This window comes from Tinamus guttatus, unplaced genomic scaffold, assembly GCF_059628265.1.
Source record: "Tinamus guttatus ecotype Peru unplaced genomic scaffold, ASM5962826v1 Tinamus_guttatus_pri_ptg000225l, whole genome shotgun sequence".
Classification (NCBI taxonomy): Eukaryota; Metazoa; Chordata; class Aves; order Tinamiformes; family Tinamidae; genus Tinamus; species Tinamus guttatus.
The window spans coordinates 263,302-287,626 of record NW_028288759.1 but is presented as its reverse complement, the minus strand read 5'-3'; the positions used below and the strand labels follow the sequence as shown (position 1 = coordinate 287,626).

At 39.9% G+C, this 24,325-nt stretch overlaps 1 protein-coding gene across 5 annotated transcripts in view; it reads right to left on the bottom strand.

The window, feature by feature from the left end:
• ZMYND11 (zinc finger MYND-type containing 11) overlaps positions 1–24,325 on the bottom strand; it is a 97,859-nt gene that overhangs the window by 7,867 nt on the left and 65,667 nt on the right. For 2 of the 5 annotated variants that reach the window (XM_010220144.2, XM_088525175.1), the window contains 10 exons: positions 19,530–19,574; positions 16,685–16,846; positions 9,267–9,344; positions 8,795–8,887; positions 7,285–7,372; positions 5,782–5,837; positions 5,039–5,116; positions 4,375–4,493; positions 2,349–2,556; positions 296–364 (listed from right to left, as the gene is read on the bottom strand). In XM_010220144.2, the coding sequence (XP_010218446.1) occupies positions 296–364; positions 2,349–2,556; positions 4,375–4,493; positions 5,039–5,116; positions 5,782–5,837; positions 7,285–7,372; positions 8,795–8,887; positions 9,267–9,344; positions 16,685–16,846; positions 19,530–19,574 (996 nt within the window). The remainder of the gene's footprint in view (positions 1–295; positions 365–2,348; positions 2,557–4,374; positions 4,494–5,038; positions 5,117–5,781; positions 5,838–7,284; positions 7,373–8,794; positions 8,888–9,266; positions 9,345–16,684; positions 16,847–19,529; positions 19,575–24,325) is intronic. The other 3 variants (XM_088525177.1, XM_088525176.1, XM_088525178.1) reach the window with 3 other exon arrangements.

The window sequence follows — 24,325 nt, the reverse complement described above, 5'->3', positions numbered from 1 at the left end:
AATTGCTGCTATTTATTCGTTCAACAGACTTATTAAACCAGCTTTAATTTGTCAATTCTAGAACAGTTAGCTGACTGTTGCTGACTGTTGATTTATTCATGACACAGAATATTACCATAAGGATACCAAGGGCTTGCATGTGGCAGGTATCAATATGTTAGCAGGGAGAGTCAAGCTCTAAAATCAGTATTGTTACATAAGTAGAAGGTGACAAAGAACAAAGGAGTGTCTATGATAGTTTCAGATTTTTTTCTGTCCTGCTAACTCTCCAAACATGGTAATTGAATTTACTCACTTCTTTCTTGAGTTCCATACTCTGGTTACGTCGTCCTTTCTTTGCTCTTGGTTCCTGAGTAACCTTCAGCTGTGAACATTATGAAAAGAATATTGGATCATTCCAAAAATGAGTAGCACTCATTGTGCTTTTTTAGCACCTTCTATTTAGGAATATTTATCATCTAACTCAACAAATAGAAAGCTGAATACTGTTCCTAAATGAGAAGTGCATACCATGTTTTCTACATTGTCAACGCTATGATCTCACAAATGAACAAAATTAATGAACAAGTTCTGACATTCAGTATGTATTTACCTTAAGCATTCTTTGCTTCATTTCACATAAAAATTCATATTTTTTTTTCTGGAAAATTCTGATATCAGCAACCCATAATTAGGCAGCAGATCTTGCCGAAGCCAGAAAGCAGCAAAGATCATAAAGAAAACGTATACGGGTAAAGGTAACAAGATTATCCACACTTGGAATAATGGATTACGACCACCTATATTTGGAGAATATTAAACTTCATGCTTTAGAACAAAAGGCCATCTCTAACCATTAGAAACCCAGCTGAGATCTAAGAGAGGGGTATATTATTTTACATTTGTCTGCAGCAAAGCTCTTAATTCTTTTCCAAAGTCTCCAGTACTAGCTAGTGTTAATGACAGAGTATTGCAGAATACTTCAGAGCCCGGAGCTGAACGGCTACTCTGAAGTTCCTGTACCTGGAAAATCAGTGAAACAGATAAAACAATGAAGCATGTGGGGTGGAATAGAAGATACTCAAATGGACCGTTTAAACCCTATGATTAATTTAACTTCTGAAAAACTGGGAAAATGTCTCAGTTACCACTCATGAATATTACTATATTAGAGAATGAATATTTTTCTTTCTGTATTCCTGTGTGACTGCATACATTGCATGAAACCAAAGGGGCTACCAAGGGTTTGTTAGTTAAACAGGGCTGAAAAGTTGGCAGAGTTTTGGTATGGAGCATTCCCTTAAAACAACATCCAGTCCTGTGCCAACATCCAGCAACAAGTGTTTTAGCCACAAATTGGATGATAGAACTGCTTGACCAAAGGGCAGAGGAAAAGGGTCAAAACACTCTCATCTATTAAAACACAGACCTAGAGAGAGGATGGCGGTTTCAAATGAGGCAAGAAGATATCGCCAGGGAAAAGACTGCCAAAAATACAGCTCGAAGCATTCTTCAATCTATTATAATCCTCCTGCCAAGTCAGTGATAGTGAATATATAACACTTGCTTGGACAATGAATGACTAACAAGATCCATTCTTAATAAGAGAAGATGCATATTGGAAAGGCAACGTTTTATATTTTAGGCCTGTGTGCTTTTAGTGCTTTTTAAAGAGATAAATTTTCTTGTTTTGCAGAATTATGCTTAGATTACTTCAGTCAGTTGCTGTCATATGCTCCTAAAGGGCAATGCTTGCACTTAACTTTAGTTGGACTTGCTGAAAATGTTACGCACACTTAGTGTCACCCAGGGATCCGTAGCGCAGGATATGGTCCAAAGTGGGAATGCTCCAGCCCTGGAAAGGCTGAACGGCTACAGTGCTGCCCCGTGATGGGTGTCCAAGGCAGCAGCACTGCAGTCCATCTGATATCCATGACATTTAATTTGAACAGGCCTATTTAACTTCAGAAATCTTGCTCTGTTTCATCAAGGAGCTACTGATGACAAACTTCATGAAACCGCGCAGAGGTCAGCCAAGAAAATCAGGAAAAACCTTTACACTCTTGCAATTCCTAGGCTACAAAACATGGGAAAAAACAAACATTTGAGTCCTCCTTCTGTAATCATAAAACTGCAGACAGGGCACCAGACTAATTTCCATGTAATTTAGACCAATATATGCCATCCTTTAACTTGCTGTATGTCATCTGTCCAGGTTCCTGACGACGTTCTGGTCCTGGGCAGCCCCTGCTTGAGCAGGGAGGCTGGGCTAGATGATCTCCAGAGATGTCTCCCAATCTTTCTGCGACTCTGTGATTGTGTGTGCTCTTTATGAAACTGCACCAGTTGCAAACCGTGGCAGCACATACCTGCTCATTGCTGGTGGAAGAGATACTAGATTCTGCCTCTTCTTCCCCTTTATCCTCATTCTTTGATTTCCAAAATCTCCCCTCACGAAGGAAACGCTGGTGCAGTTCCAGCTCATCACAAGCCTTCTTCCAACCCATACTGCGCTTCACGTGCAGCCGATGGATGTTAACTGTGATATCCTGAATGTTTTCTGAAGGGATCCAGGCCCTTTTGAATACATGGTACAGACAAGTTCAGAAACATGGAATACACATGCGGGAGTTTAACTTGAGACACTGATTTCAAAAGTGGATGGAATTTCAGTGAGGTCTGGTCACAATTCCAAATTCAACACATACGGAAAAACAGGCTACCTATGGTTACATGTTTGAGTTCCTAAAAAGAGTTTTCAGCTCTTGGTCCTATAGCTGAGAATCTCTTTTGTCTTTAACGAGCCACAAAAAAACACAGGGCCAAAAGCAGTACAATCTTCTGCCTGGTCTCTCTTTAAATGCTCAGACATGGAAACATCCTTATTGAAAGTTCATTTGCTAATCCAATTCTGCCCTTGGCCTCTGTGCTATAACTGTAAAGGAACGAAACCAAATTATCACTTCAAATGTTGATATTCTGTGGTTTGGGCCAATGTCTATCAAGCCTGAACTCATGCTCTTTTGACCTGGATTCCTGCCAGGGACTTGGTTCCAAAGGTACTTTGTCCTCTTAAATATTTTCAGAGAGTCCTCACAGAGTTGCAGCTCTTGACATTTTGAAAGGTTACACTAAGCAGCACTGGATATTAGAGAAAAAATGTGACTGCCATGCACATCTACATGATAAATATTGCAATAAATTAAACATCTGTGGCCAGGTTCTCAACACTTCCAATATAAATAGCATTTCAGTCAAAGTATGATGATAATTTATACTAACTAGGAATTTGGCCTTTCATTTTTAAAGTCCAGCACAGTAACAAAGTAATGACATACTAGTAAAACATATTTTGTCTTTTCTACCAGCACATATTTATGCAAAGTTGCAGGCACCTCATCCCACAAGCGTCATGTTGCTTTATTAAATACTTCGACGCTTTGAGGACTTAATGCCAAAACTACTAATGAAATAAGCTGCATTTGCAAACAGATTACTATTGCAAGATAAATCATTCTATGATTGCAACACATATAAACACACTTTACACTCTCTGTGCTTATTAGAAAATCTACTTGGTATCATATCACAAAGGAAAAAATGCTATATAATATGCAGATTATGTTAAAAGCTATTTAAATAAACACCTTCATAAAACACTGTCACTGAATTCCCAAACCTTTTGGGGAGGCACCAGAATATACCACTTTCCTAACAGCCATGAGTTGCTTTGCAAATGTCTCATCACATGCAGACATATAAATCCAATGACAAAAGAGCTGATGCACGTACGTTACAGTAACACTATTATAATCCTCCCCAAAAGTTAAACCAAACAAGAAAACAAGTGCTGGAGATGGAAGTAAACCCTGATCTCTAAGGATGCAGTTTCTCATGTAAAGAGTTACTCTCTGAAATTGCAAACGGGGTCACAGCAAGAGTTCTGACAATGTTCTAGCAATAATGCAGAAATGTTTTGTGATGTCTATTATGTTACTCAAATACAAAACTGCACCATGCCTGCTCAGATGAGAACATTACACAAAGCCAATGCATCTTGTAGTAGAAGCACACATTTCTGTCCAGTTTTTGCCTCAGTCTGGATAAGCAGGCTGCTACGCATTTGAAGAAACACTCCTGGACAGCAGTTCATTTGCTTTCTTTAATTAAAACAGCATTAGGTAACATCCCTAGGGCAACTGTGGAATGGAATCTCTGAGCCACTTGGCACCTTTGGATGTGTTAGATCAAGCTTCAAATTTTCTGAACAATTACGGCTAAGTGCTCAGTCTTTCTAATGCTGGCAACTAGTTCATTCAGGATTTACAACATCACAGATGAGATAAATTTAACTGAAGTATTGTTTGTAAAAAGCACATGGAACTAATATATTACCTTTGGTGGTGATGGCCAAAAAAGCGAACATCAACTTGATTGTCCTCTTTCTGCATGACTTTGGCTGGCCAAAACCCAAAGCCTTTCATTTTGGCCCAAACCAACTCATGATTAGGTATCTGGAAAAAAATGTTATATTTATTATTAGATATGGAGTATCATATTAATTTCTCCCATAAATATTTTATGATAACGGCATAATAATATTTAACGAATATGGTTGCTGTTTATATCTAAGTGCTTGTTTTCATTTTTATCTTCTTACAATGCACATTTCCTTGTTAGATGTGTTCCTTGGATCAAAGTCAAAAAAAGACAAAGTCTGAAAAGGGTGTAACTGCCTACTGAAATCAGAGATCCTAAGTATCTCCCCAAAATTAAACTTGTCCTTATAGCTTTATCCAGGAGTAAAGTTCTATTTCTGTAAGCTTCTTATTTTCTTGTGAGACTGTTATAACTGCCTGATAACCAAGTTTTAATACCCTGATTATGACTGCTTTGAACTTCAATCAACGTTTCATATGTGGAAAATATCTAGGCTTAGAGAGTCTTAACCACACATTCAAAACAAGCCTACTGAAGTGGAATGTTCCATGCAGGAATAAAACCCAAACTGCAGGTACTTATACAGAAAAGCAAACAAAAATCTGTGTCAGCAACATACGCAAGGATAGCAGAACCAGTTGTCAGGTCGTGCATTTGACAAATAGAAACAGTTCTTGCAGAGCTGCAGTTCATCCAGCTGCAAAACAAAAAACAGGTAAATAAGTCCAAAAATCCTATATGCTTGACCTCAATAACATCACTGTCTCATAAGTAAAAACATTTTTCAGCCCTCTGCTTGCTAATTTTGTGGAGTTGCTTCTGTTCATGCAAACTAGAGATATGAAATGTGTTATGAGAATGGATGGCAGATAAACTGCAGAAACATTTTTCATGGTTTAGAAAATTGAGGGGAGGGATTTAGTAAAACTAAAAGTCAAAGAACAGTTATTTGAACTAATTAAATATTTAAAGCACCTTTTGAAAGAAGAAATTTAATTGTGCACACAACAAGTGTGACAGCGTGACAGCTGCCCGTAACTTTTTACTGTCTTTTCATTTTCTAGCAGCAGTAACAGAAGTTGGTAGATATCTCACTTCAGGTTCAACTTATATCAGTAAGTACAATTATTTCTAGCCCAACTAGGCATTACTAGATTATTTCAAAATTAAAATTTAAAACAAGGTATTTTCCAAATATACTTGCAAAAAAGTGGGGTTCTGATTCAGCTATTATTAAGTTACAAGAGAAAGTCTGCAACAAAATTCATACCCTTATTTTTATAACATGAAGATTCACTTTTTTATGATCTAGGATGAAAATCAAACAGCTTGTCTATACTTCAGTTAGTGGGCACTACTTACTTCATGACACGTGTCTTTGTAAAGCATCCTCGCTATATCAGCTTGTTCACTGTCCGCTATAAATTAAAAATAAACACTATAAACAACCACAGATCAGAGTGCTCACAAAAACTTTCAGTTGTCATTGCTATGACTTTCACGCTGTAATTGTCTTGCTTGAAAGTACAAAACATTACTCTGCTTCTTCAATAAACCTTCCATTAAAAAACTTGCAACACCAATGCTATATTTGTTTGCTCTTTCATGTTTGCATGCAAAATCCCTTTTGGAAGCATTTAAACCAAACAAGACAATAAGCAAAACAGCAGCAGGGACATGGGGTTGCTTTTGATATGAATTCGCTATTTCCTTCTCTGCTAATAATATGCTGCAGTTGGCCTAAAACACCTCTCTGCTATCACTTCATAGCAAAACAGGTAAAACCACATAAATTTTTTTGCTTGTAGTGCGGCTTCGTGGTTCCCTCTGCTCCCGTGTATTTCTGTTAGCACGTTCACACCTCTCCCTCCCAACTGCACGGTGGGTTTCCTGAGGTTGCCAACAGAGCTGATGTCCCCTCCTCCCACTGCTCAAGGCACGGGCTGTATCTCCAGTAGCAGAACCATGTTCTACACGAAATGATGCCTGAGGAGAACCTTGTTACTGAACCTGCTTGTAGTTTCTGGAGGCTACATGTTTTGGTGGTGTTTTTCACTTCCGATCAGATTGTTCCACTGTACCAAACAGTCACGTAGTACTTCACTGCTCAAACAGAATCTCTTTTAATGCACTCAGTGTTCAAGACCTGTATGTCTCAGCTCCCAAACCTTGTGAATCAACAGGCATCAACTCAGCAATTCAAACAGAGAACAGGTATAGCCTTGCTTGACTGCCTGCAACTCCCTGCTTTCCAGCAACCTGCTCTGAAGCAATTCTATCTTGACTTTTTCTAAGTAACCCCTTGTGTAGCAGTGGGTCTCTTCAATGGCAGCATCTAGCCAATTTTATAACGTAGGTATCAGCATTATTTTTTTTTTCTGATGGCCATAACTCCACACTGCACCAGTAGGACACTCCTGCTCTGGATGAGCTATATTTGTTGCTGCTCTCTGGGAAATAATTGCCCACAAGGGAAAAGAAGTGTGTGTGTCTATCCTGCTGGCACCGAAAATTAGAGAGCAGACCTCTTTCCACCTCTTTCCACCTTGAAAAAACATACGCATCCTGGGAGAAATCTGCTTTCTGGACTGACTTATGACATAGGCTGCAGAGGAAATAGGATGGTAAGGGTGCAAATTCCTACTGAAAGTTTAGCAAGAGAGGATGGAGATAGTTTTATAGCAGGTGGACAAGAACTCACCCTGCGGCAGGCAAAGCCCTCTTGCGGCCCCTTCTTAGATTTTTTAGGGATCCCTCCTGACCTTATCTACCTTTAAGATTACCAAACACTAAATTTAATCCTGATCTTGTGATTTTCTACAGGCAAAGATAAATCAAATGGGGGAAGGAAATGTGGTACTCTACCTCCATAGAAAATCACGGTGTTGTGTAGAAGCAGCTGAGCATCTGCTTTGAACTCCTCGTAACTCCTGTACTTTCCTTCATTGACTTTCTACACAAAAGAAAACAGAGGACTGTGAAAATGTTGCTAAAGTGCTGCATCTGCTTTATGCAGAGAAGCTCTCGCAGAAATCTGTGTTATGCCAGGCAGATTGGTCAGTGCCTTCCCTGCATCCTGAAGGAATACTTACAACTCTAACAATGTCTGTCTACCTCAACACGGGCTGTGCTCATCCACTTACGCAAAGCCCAGAGGTAAAACAGGCGCTTTAGTGTTTGATTAGGTTGAAAAAAATCTCTTGGTTATAACAGGGTAAATCTGGAGTAGTTGCGTTCACTTTCCTCTATAAATGAAATATAATGTTGCCCAGAACAAATAAAGATATATGCCCTGAGGTGCAGACTTTGAACCTTCAAAACACATGCTAGTTTCAAATCAGTGCTGACTGCCTTTTTACTTTCAGGATTTTCACTGGAGAGTCACTGTTTTCTGATGAAGGCAAACAAAGCTCGCAGGGAGCCATGAAGTGCATTTTCTTTTTACAGCCTTTTCTCTGATAAGGAATACAGCATTTTCAGTTGTGCTCTGTTAAGAGGACCTATGAGAATTGTACAGCAAACAAAATATCATCAGTTTCTGGCATGCTATCAAGGCCAAAAAGGCTTTTTGTGGGAGTAGGTGAAGGTGACTGTGACAAGAAGGTCTGATGCATTTTTAGATACGACCAGTGTTGCCACTACTTCAGGACAGTAACAAATATTGGTGGTCTTCAAATTTGTTAATATAGCTATTGTTTATCCATGTGTTTCAATAACATAAAAATTAAAAAGGGGTCAATAACTATGTTGGTAAAGGGCTATATATTATGACATGTCATAGCAACCCAGTTACAGTCATGAAAAAGAATATGCTATTCACTTTTGTCATCTATAGTTGACTTATGAGCCATGGTCAGACCTTCACTCCACAAAAAACGGACAAAATATTTACTAGGACTTTATTTTTGGAATGGTTAACACAAAACAGATGTTTTAAGTGAGTTTTGCTTTCTTACCAGCAATGAAATGATTGACTCTTTATTCAGATGTTTATAAAGTTGACATCAACATAATGCCCTAATGACTAAAATTGAAATATGGTCAAACCCATTTGGCTACTTTCCCTAAAAATTTCAACTAGTCAGAGACCTTAGTAAAAGCCTTAGAGAAAAGGCTTTTCTTCTTTCTCTTAGAGAAAAGGAATTAAGGGTACTTCCTGTCCGAATACTAGACAACACTGAAAATGTTTTTATTTGGTTACCTATTTACAGATAAAAGGTTGAAATTTTAACTCCCATATTCAATACTGGAAACAATGCTGAAATATTGAATAGAAAGAGAATTAAACTGGATTAGTGATTTAGCCCTTAAGGTTTACCTTCGCTGTTAAAACACATCATAAGCAGTGTGAAAGCTAGAAAGCAAGTCACTCTACCTCCTGAATGGTAGGAACATCAACAGCTGAGTGCACCAGCCTCCTGTACATCGGGTGCTTGTTGTCTTTCCCTTTCTTGTTCAGGTCTATAGCCTGAAAGGACCATGAGACAGTGCAAGTTATTGTATTCTGCTTAAAATGCAAAAGAAATATTAAAGAAGGTGATGGTTTGGAGTATTCCAGATTTTGGCTTCGACACCTGCAACAACATGCCAGATAAACACCCACAGAGATACCAACTTCACATGCCTCGAAGCTGAAAAACGCCCATTTCAAAGGAGCCACGGGCCCATGGGATAAACTACTCCTGTCAGAATGATGACTGACCTGAACAACGAGGCACAATGAGTGTGTGCTGAAATACCCAAGCCACTGGTGACAGGGGAGATAAAACAAGACCTTGTCCTGCCCTCTTCCCTGCACAGCCCCACGCGACCCAACGCCTCGACAGACCTTCCCGCTCCCGACTCACCCGCTCCTTCATGCGAGAGACTATGAACCGCAGGTATGTGCTCATCTCCTGTTTACTTGTGTTTTTCTTCTTGATACTCTGTTAAAGAAAAAGAGTTTCATGTTATTTTTATTATTTTAAATCTGACTTCAAAACTCATTCACCAACATTTTTCTCTGTATCACAATATTTTTTGAAAAAAGGAACTTTGCATCACATTATATCAGATGATTAGGCTTGCTTTTAATTTGCATGTAGGTCAATAATGCTTTTTCAAAACTTCCCATGTAAAAAAGTGTCTTATTAGAATAAAGTAATGAAGAAAGGCATATTAGGGAACATTTTACAATGTATTTAATGGTCTACTTATTAGCAAGACATCAATATCTTCTTCAAAATATAAAATGATTTAAAAAAAAACTCTTGGCCATGCACTCATGTGATTTATGTGCTTACTAGACAAACAGACACCATCTAGGATGAACTCAGATACAGCATTGCTCTAGCTAGTAATAATTTGGAGCACATTTACTGCTTAGGAAATACAGTGGCTGCTGGTTTTTCCCTCACAAAACCTAACCTAGATCTTGGAAAACGTGCTCCCTTTTCAGCAGTTCGCGGTCTCAAATTTTTAATCCTCGTCTTGGACTAGTAGGAGACTTATCCTACGCATTATCACCTGCCCCTTCCAATTCTGGCAGCTTTCAGCAAGCTCCCCATAGCTGTGCAGAGAGTTGCTGCTTAGCAAGCTCTATCAATGTGCACAAGAAGCAGCCGAATCACCAATTCCTAGTAGGGAGCTAAGAGACGTATGAGACTTAGAAACTATTCCTTGCTAACAGTGCTTTATTTTTACTAGGGTATTCATATATGACTCTGACGATGTCATATATGTGGAGGGAGCAGATATGTTGAGACCTATATAGAGAGGGAGCAGGTATCTTATGTACAGAGCAATTATTTCTACATATTTATGTATCAGAGTCTCTATTACACAATAAGACCACCACCACCACCACCACCAAAAAAAAAATCATACAATTTGTCGGAGTCCCTTGGCTTATTTTCCTGCTGGAAGATGTTGAAGCCACTGGCAATCCCATGTTGGCCCTTGTGCTATGGCAGCTGTGTAGCCTATCCATCTCAGGACTGTACTTACTACCTCCAACTTAAAGGAAACCAAAGTTGCTCACAGCACTACAGATGGAGGTATTTACTTCACTGCTTAACAGCGTGGACAGCAAAACTGTGCTGAAATATTTGTCTGCACCTGGTAGACACCACAGTTGCAATTGCCTCCGCCCAAGGATCGCAGATCCCTGCAGACGCTCCTGTCCTTGCAAGCCTGTTCGTCTGGCAGGGCACTGCCACCGCCAGCCACAATGAGGACGGCAGAAAGGGCCAGCTCCAGGCCTTTCTGAGAATAACATCCCATTTAAACATGATTTTCGCTTCGTTAATGGTTCCCAGATCTTCCTACCAAATGCAAAAATAAGAATTTTACTCTTGAAAGGTTTCTATGCTCTATTTGTGAATCACCTTCTGTCTATGCACATTCTACCTCATCTGCCATAAGAATGTGAATCCTGCTTCATTTCCCATACTCAGTTTTGCATAAGCAGACATTGCTGCTGCACAGAAACCCAAACGTACACTAAACTCACTGCTTTATGAACTTGCTGCTCTCATTTTGACACTGCAGGCAATGAATGATGTATGCTGCCTTTAACACAGCACTTTAATGGGCTCAGACTCTTTAGGACACAATAAAATCCACTTGCAGAGAGCAGTCCTTCTGCACCTCTTATTCTAACATGGGTCTGAATTTGTCACCTGCTGGAGGGATCACGGAGCTCACGGGAACCTTTCTCATTGTGCCTCGGTGAGCAGGACAGTTTCTAAGAGGCTGTGTTAGGACAGACCGTTTACAGTCTTGTCCTCAGGTTCTAATAAAAGCTAGAGAGCTGCTTTGCATCATTACCTGTGTCACAGATTAATATAATCTAAGCACCTATGGAAATGATATAATTAACTTCAGGCAAACTCCAACTTCTCACTTCTCCTCCAGTTCCCTAAATGGACTTATTTTATAAAAAAAATGATCTCCAGGTTCCTCTACTAAATGTTGACAGGTAGTGAATTTAGTAAATCAAAGCAAGAAAAATGCCTTTTTATGGCAAGGCTTCTCACTCGTTTTAGAAGCCAGCTTGTAATCAAGCCATTTCATGCACTTTTCAAGAAAGATTAGCCCCAACTGAAGTGTTGTTCAGAAGCTAGGATGGAAAAGGTGTACTTTTTGTTTTTTAAAAAAACTACTAAATATTTTAAAGTTTTATAGTGTTCTCAGAGAAACCAAATTAAATGCCACATAAAGCAAAAAAAAAGGATAATATTCAATATAGGTTATGATTTTCATAAAATCTAATTATAACACTGACAGAAGAAAATATATCTGCTTTAAGGTCCCTTCACAGTCAGACCAATGAGGAAGAAAGTGTAAATGAAAATTAGGCCTTTTAATTTCCTCTTTTTGGGAAAGGAAAATAATGATGCTAAACTGTGAATATATAAAAGTGGAAAGATCTACTAAGATACGATACTACGACCCCTGTTCACATATCAAGTTTCTTAGAAACAGACTACTAAGCTTTGATCCAGGTCCCACAGTCGTCAGGAACTTACACTTGCAGGTGTCCTACTTGTAGGATACTGCAGCTCAATACAGGATGATTCCTAAGTCGCACCAGTTCTTAGAGAAATCTGCAACCCATCTGCTCTGAATCATGGTAAACTGGAGGCACGGGAAGCATCGGCTCGGTGAATACAGTGCATGTAGGAGCAAGGCCAAGACTCCAACCTAATTTGCTTGCAGGTGCAGGCAATACTTTATATTTGCCTTATTCTCTGCAGCACATCTAGTTCTTGGAAGTTGGCACTCCCAGGTTGGATTTGGACTGCTGTTTGCATTAGATTTTCCAGGTTAATACTGCTTAGCTGTTAAAGAGGGTTGCAATATACTGCACAGCGCAGGTGTGACTTACTTAGCAATTCTGATGTGTCCATAATGCCAGAAATCTTTACAAGACTTTATGAACTATCCAAAGAAAGCAGCGGCTAGAGATACCTCTGGAAAGTGCTCAGCTGCACAGTGCAGGTCTAAGAAATGCAAGGTCCTAGCTGAGTCGGCAAGCTGGCTGACTCAAAGCACTGCAGTTACATTTGCTCCATGCAAACAGTTTCCCTGTACTGCCCTGTCAACCAATACTTCTTTCTCCTTTCCCTCCCGTTTGCCACGTGTGTGCAGGCACCAAGGAGCTCCATTTCAGCCTGCACCGCGGCCGGGAGGCCGATGAAGGTGCCGTTGCCTAATGATGGACACGTCGCTTTCAACCACACACACAGCCAAACCAGGCTGGATTTTCGGCCCGAGGGACTTTCAAAATGGCCACAGCTGAATCCGTAGCTGGTTTCTATGTGCATGGTGCAGGGGGCACCTTCTGAGTCAGAAGTGCCCTGTGAACAACAGAGTCCCATGAGCACAGAAGGTGGCAGGAAGTTTTACATGGAAGCTTCCCAGTTTTCCTTACTGGTGTGGGCAAATTCCCCCCATGACACTCCAACAATAAGCTAACATCAGTCTCCATATTCTCTTTCCTGCCTGTATTTTATATTAGCCAAAGCAACCTTGATGGACAGCTAGTATCTAAAACTCCCCTGAATTCATTATTTAAGTTAATTCCCTCCAGTAACCTTCATCTTCCTGCACCTCTGAACTCTCTTCTGTTTGTCACGCTCGCCTTTCACGTCATGTCTGATGCTGATTGCGAGCTGCACGGTCATGTATTTTTATGTATCCTATGAAATGCTTAGTTCAGTACCAGAACTTGGAAATAGCCTATTTATAGGATACTTATCAGCACAGCATTTAGTGTCTCTACAGCTTACTGCATTCTCATAAAACAGAAATATTCAACCACCCCTTATGACAGGTAACTTGGGTGCAATTTCTGGTAAAGCACATGCAGGGAAGATCAATGTCTGATCAGGAAACTGTAAAAAAATCTACCCAGACGTACAGTGGGGCCACCTGAAGGGCTCTTTTTGCATTGCTGATCGAATCTAACCCTCTGGGACAATCTAGATGGTACCATACGTAATTTCACCTTTCTATAAAGTTACTTTAAAAATCAATTAAAAGAAAGAAATAATTGCAGTCGCACCCCCAAAATGTGACCAACTTTATCCCATAAAATTCATATATCTTTGCTGATATCTGTTTTTCCAAAACAAAAAAATCAGTATTTTTGCAGCACTTCCTGTAGTTTTTATGGTGCTAAATTAACAGATGGAGGAAATTAAATTCCTCCTGCTATCTACCCAAAGAGTAGCAACAAATGTACAAGCCCCTTGTGACCCTCAGAGACCCAGTGCACTAACTCTGTCTTAAACAGACCATTGCAGTAGTGGGAAAAGGCTAATTCAATCCTTTTGATGCTGAGTGTTTCTCTTGTGACCTGTCTACCAGGAATTTGGCTGATAACACCAATTTATTTCACTTGGGCTTATGATTAGTCAGCAGTCAGTGACAAATACTGCAACATGGTTGGAAGTGAACTTTGTTTGACTCAGTCTCCCAGGAGAGCTACGCAGGATGCAAAGTATTCAGATTGGTACCACAAATTTATTTATTTATTTATTTACTGTTTATTTATTTATTTATTTAGGGGGCGAACCACAAAGTTACTTATTTATTTATTTGCCGCTTATCTATTTATTTATTTATTTAGGGGGCAAACCAGGAGGTGGACATTTGTGCTTATGGTTGCAGTGGAAACAAGCTGCCAGCAGGGAAACAGAGTTCAGATCAAGGTTTCCACAAATGTTATGGGAGGAAAGATATTTTAAAGTTATGAAAAATCCTTGCCAATGTCCTCTGTGAAATGTTTCCGAGTAGTCAAGTGTGCAAGATAAAGCTGCACGGGCTGACTGAACCGGGACAACCAGCAATTGTGAAACGAATAATCCAAAGGCTTCCTGACCTTGGCAGTGTTCCAGAAGTGATCTGTACCTGAGAGTGAATGTTCTTCAAATATTTCACCCCGCATTTTAGATTTCAAACATACTTTTGATTCACCTTTGTAAAGAGCTGTGAGACCCCTTGGTGAAAAGTGCTATGCCCAGTTATAAGAGCATGGAAAGATAACACGGCTCTTTGTCCCAGCCACTACTTTGCTACAACATACATATTTACTGCTGATAAGGCAAAGTAAACCCCATTGCCCTTAGGCAAGATGGTCAAGCTTTGTTATGTGCTCCAGACATCAGCCAGGACTCCCTAAACCACCATATTTTTTTGAGTACAAGTTTCTCTACCTGTGCTTTTAAAATCAAATTAGGCCGGTCAGTTTGTGGAGGGGGGAGGAAGCAGCAGACTCACACTGAAACCTCAACCAAGGATGGCAATTCCATGCCTAGCTACACCTCCCCCTGGCTTCCACAAACTAACTGGTTAAGCCACTCTGCTCCAAGTTTGGAGTATCTGGGCTTGAAATGCGTTTAATTACAAGCAAAAGAGGAGATGCCAGCACAGGGCTGAAAGGGATGCATTCAAAATTCAAAATGGCAAAACTCGGAGGATGCCATATTTTTCCGAGCATCTTCTAAGGCACTGGGCAAGCCAAAGATCTCTGGGTCAAAAAGCTCCTTTTAAGACTTTTCTAAAATAACAAATTAATGACAAAAAGATGACCAATATGCAAAAGCGGATATTGCACATGGATCAAGTCTGTGTTTCATGATTTTTTCTTCAATGATTGAAAAATATGTAATATCATCGTCAAAAAGGATTGCAAGGCCCCAGGATGAAAGCCAAGCTGAACTCAAAGCTGACTGCCCTGCACACGTGCGTGCACTGCACACAGCGACCGAGCTCCTCCGCGGGACAACAACTAGAGCATCACGTGCACCTCACATCATATTGACGTCCCTCCTCTCCCCAGGTTTACTTAAAATCCTTTCCAGACAAGAGTGGAGGCTGCATCCAGTTTATTTTAACTATTAGAACAATCCATAGTCATTATGAGAATCAACGATTAAAAAGACCTATCTAAAAATCTAAAAGCTGTTCAACAATGTCACGCTTTGTTCTAAACAAAGGGAACGCTGAGCACGGGATTAAATGGCCAGCAACTCGATACACGGGGATATGCTCCCTCTTCTCATTCCTGGCTGTCTTTCCCTGCCATCATGTCTTTCTCACTCTTCTTAGCTTCCTCTGGGCAGGCTCTACGTTCTCGCCCTTTTCCTAAACCTGGAGCACTCCCGATTTGCAGGAGAAGGTGCCAGCTTTTCCCAACTGCTCTGAGGTGAGAGCTATCAGAAAGTGCTGTTTTAAAACAAACAAGCCATGTGTTTTCCAAAACTGTATCTCAGCAGTGTCTGCACCCTTACATTCCTTGCAGCACAGATCATCTCAAGGTCAGTCTCCTCCACATCCAGAGCTAAGCTTTTAGCACAGGAATCTCCTCTCCCTTCAGCAAGCCGAAGCTGCAGTGCAACTGGCAGAGTTTTCTTGCCTGTCTACACCAGTATTATTTTACCTCAAACCATTCCCTCCACTTAGAGAACACTAGGAGTGTGCTCCCTCGTGGGAGGTTGCACACAGGTAGCAGTAAGGAAATGAATCTTCTCGATTAAGGCCAGGTGGCTGGGAACACTATCCTAGCTTGGATGTTTAGTCTTCTACTGACATGTAGGTAGCATACCTGCTCATTCCTGTAGCCTATATAAAAGATACTCTTTGCTGTCTATCTATCATACTCATAAGAATAGCAATTTTGAAGGAAAAGCAATATAAAAACTAGAGGTGAAGTCCATATTGGCCTATTTGATGCCAATAAAAACATTCACAGAAGTAAATGAGAGGCAGGATTTCACCCTTATTTTTAGATACTGCCCTAGACAGTAACATGACCGTGGTTTTATAATGTATGACATGACTCAAAAAATATTAAGAATGCAGTCATCAAAATACAGAAAGATACATCACGATTCAAAAAAGTTAACTACATTTAAAATGATGTTGAGATAAAAAAACAGTAGCATCCTGCACAACAATTTGTTTACTCATGTTGAGTTAATCATGAAGATTTCTGCAATATACTGCATTCACACATTGCATACATACATACACACATATGCCCACACAGTATACTGTGTGCTTTCAAATGCAAAAGTAAAACTTGCTGGAGTCTTAAAAAAAGGCTGTCCACTACATGCACATTATTCTGGTATCTTTGTGCAGATGCTCTGGGCATGTACCATCGTTGCAATCATCAGTTCTTTACCCAATAACCTGGCCAGACCATCTGGACACCTTAATGAAACTATTAACGAATATCAATCTTCTAATCAGCACGTGAAAGCTCGTAGGTACTCACCCTGCAAACTGGGCACTGCCAGTGACTACTGCTGTCTCTAAGCCTGAACTCATCAGACAAACACTTGGAATGATACACACGAAAACACAGGTCACATATCAACACCTCTCCAGGCAAATGGCATTCAAAACAATACCAGTCATGATTTTCTGTTTCCCAGTCCTACAAAAAATACAAAATATTTTGGTATGATATTCTGTCAAAATCCGCAGGAACTAAGAACAAAATTGATATGTCTTGAAATCCAGCAGCAATTAGACATTATAAACATTTTAAGAAGGGTATAATGTTTAAAAAACAGGGGAAAACCTACATGCTTAAAGATCTTCAGCAATTTAATACACACTACCTCCCATAGAATATGAATGCCAAGTTTATTTCTTTTAAGTGTCTGATTAGTAACATAATTCCAAATATGAGCTCTGTCCACAATGGCAAGTGGCTTAGTTTTCTACCTTTGTGTAAAACTCTGCTGTTGACCTCTCTGATTTAGACTACCCAAGGAAGGGTGGTCACTTCCAGTTTTTACTCTGACAACTTTTCCGTATCCAAGTGTTGACTTACAAGGAATAAATGAAATCATGAACCTACTTCTGCAAGATATGTCTCTTCTAAGCAATCCCAATGCAATCCAGAAAACAGAAAATGTTTCACTTGCACTGTACTAGGATTATTCCTGAAATGTTCTCTAGCAGACAAAGAATATTGGGTATGTTGATGCACAGATGTCTTTAATGTACTCTTTCCTGAAAATTCAGCCCCAACGGCCAAATTCTGACCTTTGAAACATGTGCACAATCTTGGCTGTAGTAAGTAAGAGCAGCATGCATGTAATTTGGAGGCAGAATTTTGCTCTAGGAGTCTATAGTTCTAAAACAACAGAATTGCCAGTGGCCACCGTTAAATGTTTATGCTTGTTATCTGAAATGCCACATTCTTCCCTACACTTGGAAGACAAAATAACTGTCGTAACTCAGATATAACTCCCAATTCCTTTTAAAGGCAAATATCACTTTTCAATGGGTTCAATTCTCTAAAAAGATAAATTCTATTTTTAAAAAAATTATCTTGCTAAAAATCTGATTAAGCCATATTTAACCTCACTGTGTGCAGCTGGGGCAAGCAATTGCCACCAACAACTAGGACTGGCAGTTGTCTGATTCTCTTTTTTCCGTGCCTGGCAAACTAGTGTCACTTAACTCCTCATGTGAGGGGCCTCTTCCAGCGGAGCATCTCTGCTTCTGGAGCGTGGGGAGGCCTCACGGTGGAAGTGGCTGTTGTAGTTTCGGGGTGCTGAGGAGCAGCCGTGTTGGGTACACTTGGTCAGAGCCCCCACGAGAAACCAGGACAGCCTCAACCCCAATTTCCTACACTAAAGCTTATACACATCGAATGTTGGACTGCTAGGGCAGTAATTTCAAAACTAAAATAAAGACTTAACCAAAGATTTTTGAACTCGTAACTTTGCCTTCCTTTGTTGTTCAGCTTCACAATGTAATTTGACTCTTCTATCATTTTTCCTCATTTAACTTTTCGATATTGTCTATCTTAGGATGGCATTATAATATCACCTAATTTGTTTCTATGGAGTACATTCTCGTTTCACAAAATCTTTCCCCTTCCACAAAGTCCAGTGGCTGTACACTTTGGGGTCATTTCTTCACAACATTTTAGAAACAACTAAAGATACTGCATTGTAGCTGTGTCTGATTGGCCTGTACACAGAGGAAAAGCAGGATAAAACAATCCCTAAAACATCTTTTGTATTTAGTGTACGCTGGTCTTATTTCTGAAACAAACAAACAAAAATCACATAGTAGTAAAAGGGCCAATTAAGCAAGAGAAAAAAATAGTTTTGATTAAAGATTTATCCAGATAAAAATCAAATGGAATAGAGCCCAATAGGTCCTGGCTCCTGTGGTATTTTATGACACAATCAGGTACTTCAGGATTTTTAATGATTATCTGTAGTAGGTACTTATTGGTATCCCAGATATTCCACTGTTAGGAATACTGGCAGATGGACGTGGACCTTCATAAACATAACAAAATATATTTGCTGGCAAGCAAAATCACACACTCAAGCCAGAAATCATGACATTAGAACAAAACACCAGAAGAAGCTTCCTCCAGTAACACCACCGCAGAATTTTGAAAACATCATATTTCTAATCACCTTAATTTTTCCTAGAAAGGATTCTCAGTTTAATGCAGTATATTTAGTGTATATGTATATTTTAAACATTCATTTATGCAAGATATTTGTAAAGTTAATAGAGAAAATAAAAAAGGCACACAGCTCTTGTGAATGCTACACTACTGACATCAATAGCAAGGTCAGAGGCACAATTTTGCTCCGATAGCAGGGAAATGTTATTACTTCTTTTAGTTTATATAAGTTTGAATGGGAGGAGAATATGCTCCCAACACATATATATATATATATATTTTTCATGCAGAGATCAGATTCTTTTAAATAGCTCTGACTGACTGCCAGTTTGCTAGTTAAGGACAGGTAAAAAATCGCCAGCTGCAAACACGGTTAAGTCTGCATTTGCAAAATACACCACCAGGTGTCATCAGCCCCTCCAAAAATGACTGATTAAAGGGCAACCATTGTAACATCTCGAACTGTAACATGTGAGCAACCACTTCCAGCCCCCAAGGAGAGAGAAAAAATCATCAAACTACGTACATACATAATGCAGACTAAACTCAGAATTGGAAGTGATATATATGGATGATGGTGGTGGTTAATAGAGTAACTAAGCTATCCTAATGGAAGACAGAAACGTAATAGAAAATATGACAGAATTCAAAACCACATAGTGCAAAAATTGTTCACCTTGTTTTTTGCTGCTGTCTGGGAAAAAGGCTGCATACCGTAGGCCTTTCAAAATAAAAACAAAACAAACTTTGTATCTATACTGTAATCCATCCGATTATCAGGATATACACAAGGCTAGAAAGAATTCATGCACAGTGAGCAGGAAATCATTCGGTTACTTCTAACATCTGCTTGCAAACATTTCCTCCTGCACTTCTGCAACGCTACCTAAGGATTTTACCACATTTTGTTTCTATCGAATAACACCCCGTGTACTTACATTATTAAAAGAACCCAGCTCCCATCTTCTTCCCCATACACACCCCCACCACCAGGCCAACTCATATTAATGACTATTAATTAGGGTGCCCTCTTTGATACTAAAACAGCTTTGGGAGGCTCTTCCCGGGCCTGGCGCCAGCTCCCACGCGGGAGCCATGGGGCAGCCAAGCGGCGCCGCGCGGACATCCCGGCGGCCTTTCCCCTCGCTGTGCTCCGCTGTCCACCGCACTTGCAGACGGATACATTAACAGCAGCCAGTATATGTTTGGGGGACTGCTTTTAATACCCCAAGAGCTGAGAGGGATCCTGCAGGGATACGGGTCACATGCAGTCACTCACTCCTTAGCTTTGGATCATACAAACATTATCTCATAAAGGTCACTTCGCACTGACACAAGAAAAAGCAGGTGAGATTGCCCAGAAACATGAATGAAACAGTGCAATAATTTTCAAAATACAGCTTAATTCACAACACGCAGGTTAGCTTACTTTTTAGGCATTTGTCTTAAGTAGGTTTTGTTGTCATAAAGCAAATACACACATTTATTCTGGAATTACAGAAAAATAACACAGGACAGAAAAACATAAGGCTATCTAGAGTATTTGACAATTTAAATACACATAACTCGAACAGAAAAGAATGAATCATCATCTCGTAGCCTCTGCTGCAAAATAAAGCATATAGTTGTTGTCAAGGAAAAAAATAATTTAGTGCATAAAGAAAATGTCCATTATAATGCAAATGTACGTGGAAAAGAAATGCTTACTCATTAGTAATGAAGATTTACTTAGCGATAATTGAAATCGGGAATCTGTATGTTGGAGAACGTGACATTCTGCTGTACAATTAGCATACCATTAAGTAAGAAATGTGAAGCACATACTGACAGCAAAATTAACAATTACTTAGAGGTCACAATTACAACTATTAGGTCATTTCCATACCTTAGCAAGCCCACAATTACTGCAAAAGAAAACCAACATATAAAAACATATAATTTTTTTTCCTATAAATTATATGTAGTCATAGCACAAGAAAACAATATAAGCTCCATTTTCAGACTTTGTCTAAAAGAGCCAGTTTGCCCTTTTATAATGCACATTCCATTAACATAGCCAATTTCTTACCTGTTATTCTGTTTTCTCCAAGTCCCTTAATGGTAGCCCAGATACTCGGTAATAAGTCACTCTACTATCAGGTGGAGAGAGGAAAAGGGAAGGGAAAAGAGGCAAAACTCTATTCATGAAATTCCCCTTTATGGGTATTTGCCGGTTTCATACTGTTGTACCAGATTTCCCAAACCATTCAAATTATGGATATCCTTGGACCCAATCATAAGCTAAAAAAAAGAAAAGGGTCACATGGATGGGAAAAACAATTGTAAGTCAGTTAGTTCTCTGGTGCAATTATGTTTTTTATGAATAACAGAATAACATACATACAGTTCTGTTGTCCTAAATTCAATACGATGCAAATGAAGGGAAGTGTTTTCATGACTCCAAGCTTTTTTTCTCTGTGGCCCTTTGTCCCAGAGCACTCTCTTTAGCTTTTTTTTTTTCCCCAGGTGTCCTGTTTCAAGTGCTTTTTCCAAGTTTCTTGGCTCTTACCTACGTGCTGCTGGCGTGCGGCTCTATGGCTTTCATCCACACCCATGCACACACAGCTCCCTCTGGCTGTATGCAGACCACTGGGGTTTTGTTCATACTCACCTGTGCGCAAACTCATAACGAGGCCAGTAGATTGCCTGTATTTGCAAAAATTCCTGCAGTTCCAGCTAGCTAGTACATAAAACACTAAACAGTTTTTTCACATTTAGTCTAAAGTAAAAGTCTTGTCAGTGCACAGTAAGATTGGAGCCGTGCTTCATCATAGCAACCCTTTCTCCCGGTTCATCATAATAGTGGCATCTAGAATGGCAGCAAGACCCATGCCAGTAAAAAGGAGACATTTACAGAGGACAAACTAAAAAGTCACACTTACACAGTGTATTTCTTTCAAGATATTTTCACATCACAACCCAAACTCTATTGGAATTTTTTCCTGACTATTGGGTTACCCTTTAGAAAACTCAAAAGGCCCTCAGTGAATGAATTTCTAACATTCCTGTTTCCTATGTCTCCAAAATCTAAAGTAATAGGCCTTGCCCAATTTAAAGATGTCATTCTGAGACAAATGCTCTGGATTCACTTTCCTCAGCAGACATAAGGAACACTTCTTTCCCTTCCCTTCTTTCACCTCCATCAGCTTTATCATCAGAGTTCTTTCAATTTTTCCCACTGATTCCCTTTGCTCCTTCAGACGCAGACTTTTAAAAGTTCGGATTCTGCAGTTCAGATCTTTGTTGCTTTCAGTAACTCTTTCAAATCAGGGGCATCCAACAAAAGTTGACGACCAGTAACTATATCAAGCAGACAAATACATCAAAAGAAAGGCTTCCCACAAGGATTCGATGTTCCTGTTTCACGTCTTGCATTTTTGTTTTAAATTTTGCAACCTGCCTCTGTGATTATCTGCAGCTGGGAAGTTACCTCCTATCTTCTGTACTTAATCTTTCACATTTTAAAATTCCCTGCTGTAAATGGAAAGCCTTTACTAAGCAGGAAGTGATACTGTATTCTAGCATGGACATGTCTATCCCACTGGACCTTTTCATGTATCTAAGACCTCTTTTGAAGATGCCTCAGGACATGCCCAAAAACTCATGCACCCATTCACAACAAAAAAGCAGAAGAAAAGAACTTGGTATCTATTACTTTCTAAGTACATCGTCCCTTCTTAAGCAACCAGTTCCTTTCTATTTTTTTCAGGTAGCATCTGTTCCCACCAGAGCTTTCTGGATTAGGTATGAACTTTAGCTATAGGTAAGTGTTAAAAATTTGCAGTGCATTTTTTCAGTCTTTGTGTTTCGCAGATGTGATGAACCACTGTGGGGAGTTACTGCCTATGATCACCCTTTTCCACCAGCAATTAAAAAAAAAAAAAGGAAGGAAATGATTCTTACTCATAGATTTGCTATCTATATTTGCAAAAAGCTGCTGCACACTTGAGTTCTTTGCCTCTTCATCAAAACATGAGTATGAGAAACTGTGCCCTGTACAAAGACAGGCTCACACGCGAGCACCTGCAAAAGCCCTTAACAAACCTGGAAATGCTGAAGGGTGCTCAGGTTTGCAACACCTCCCCTTGCTCAGCTCCCCGGTGTTTCTGCAGTATTAAACTTGCAAGTAACTTGCAATTCCATGAGGCTTGGCTGTTGGCTGGGGAGCTGAGCTCCCCTTTTTCCAGAGGACGCCCCCGGATTCAGCATCCAGCGAGACGTTTTCATCTTATCGCGGGTGTATCTGGATTTACTCACATGCTGGCGTGCATGAAATACTACCTGGCTCTGACAAATGCCACCCGGGTGCGAGGAAGGTGACAGGCTCCAGAGCCGCCCCTTCCAGAGCCGTCCCGGGCGCTCCGGGGCCGCGCTCCGGGCAGAGCCCCGTCCCGCCGCCAGGACAGGCCTCCCGCTCCGGCTGCGCCTCCTCTCCGGCTGCAGCATCCCCAGCCTCCCCCACGGAGTGCGGAGCGTGGAGCCTCCTGCAAGCTTGTTTTCTGCAGCCCGCTGAATCTGCTTTCATCTCTTCTTCCTCAGAATGATGGGTTAGGCTCAACAACTGAGGAAAGTATGATTAATGCCTTGATGGCTCACAGGATTTATTTTATCTTTGCAGCAGGTAAATGATGAACTAGCTGTTTAATGAAGTATTTCCTTTTATCGCTGCTGTACAGGATCCGTACTGAAGCAGGATGATTGCTTTACAATGATGAAATTTAGATCATCATATGCTTTACATTTAATGTTAGAATGATGCAGTAGAGTAAGTTCAACATCAAAATAAGTTCATTTTCTTCTCAGGAGTTTCTGTGTATACAAGTATTTACTAGATACATTGCCTCCTACTTTGCATCTACTTTCTTTGTACTGCCTTGGTTCATCAAAAGCACTCAGCGCACAAACAAGCACCCACGTCTCCTTCAAAGCCAAAATGATTTCAGCAGCCAGAATCCAAGACTGTTTCACTGTATTTTCTCTTTGCTTTTCTGGATAAATATCATCGCAGGTAGCTATGATGATCTGTGTTTTAGAGGCAAAATAATCTGTCCACTGCAAATCAGCTGCCTTTACAGAACCTCTCCTTTACCTGGACTTTGGTTTTAAAATGGATTAAAAAAGGACTTTGTGGCACACTTTGTGGATATTCATTTCTCAAACACTGTGCCAAAGAAATCCAAATAGGTCCTCACAACTTCCTAATCATCTTGCTTAGATTTCAGGTACTTATACTTTCCAAGATTCTAATAATCTCAGCAATTAACTACTGTTTTTTTTTCCCTATTATTTCTAACTTCACTCATTTTAGAAACCCATTTTATTCTAAAAAGAACCAACACAAAACTATCTTTCAGGACAAAAATCAGAATCTCGTTCTCTATAATGCATATTTAACACAGAGGCATATTTATTGGCTCATGAAAATCCGTTTCC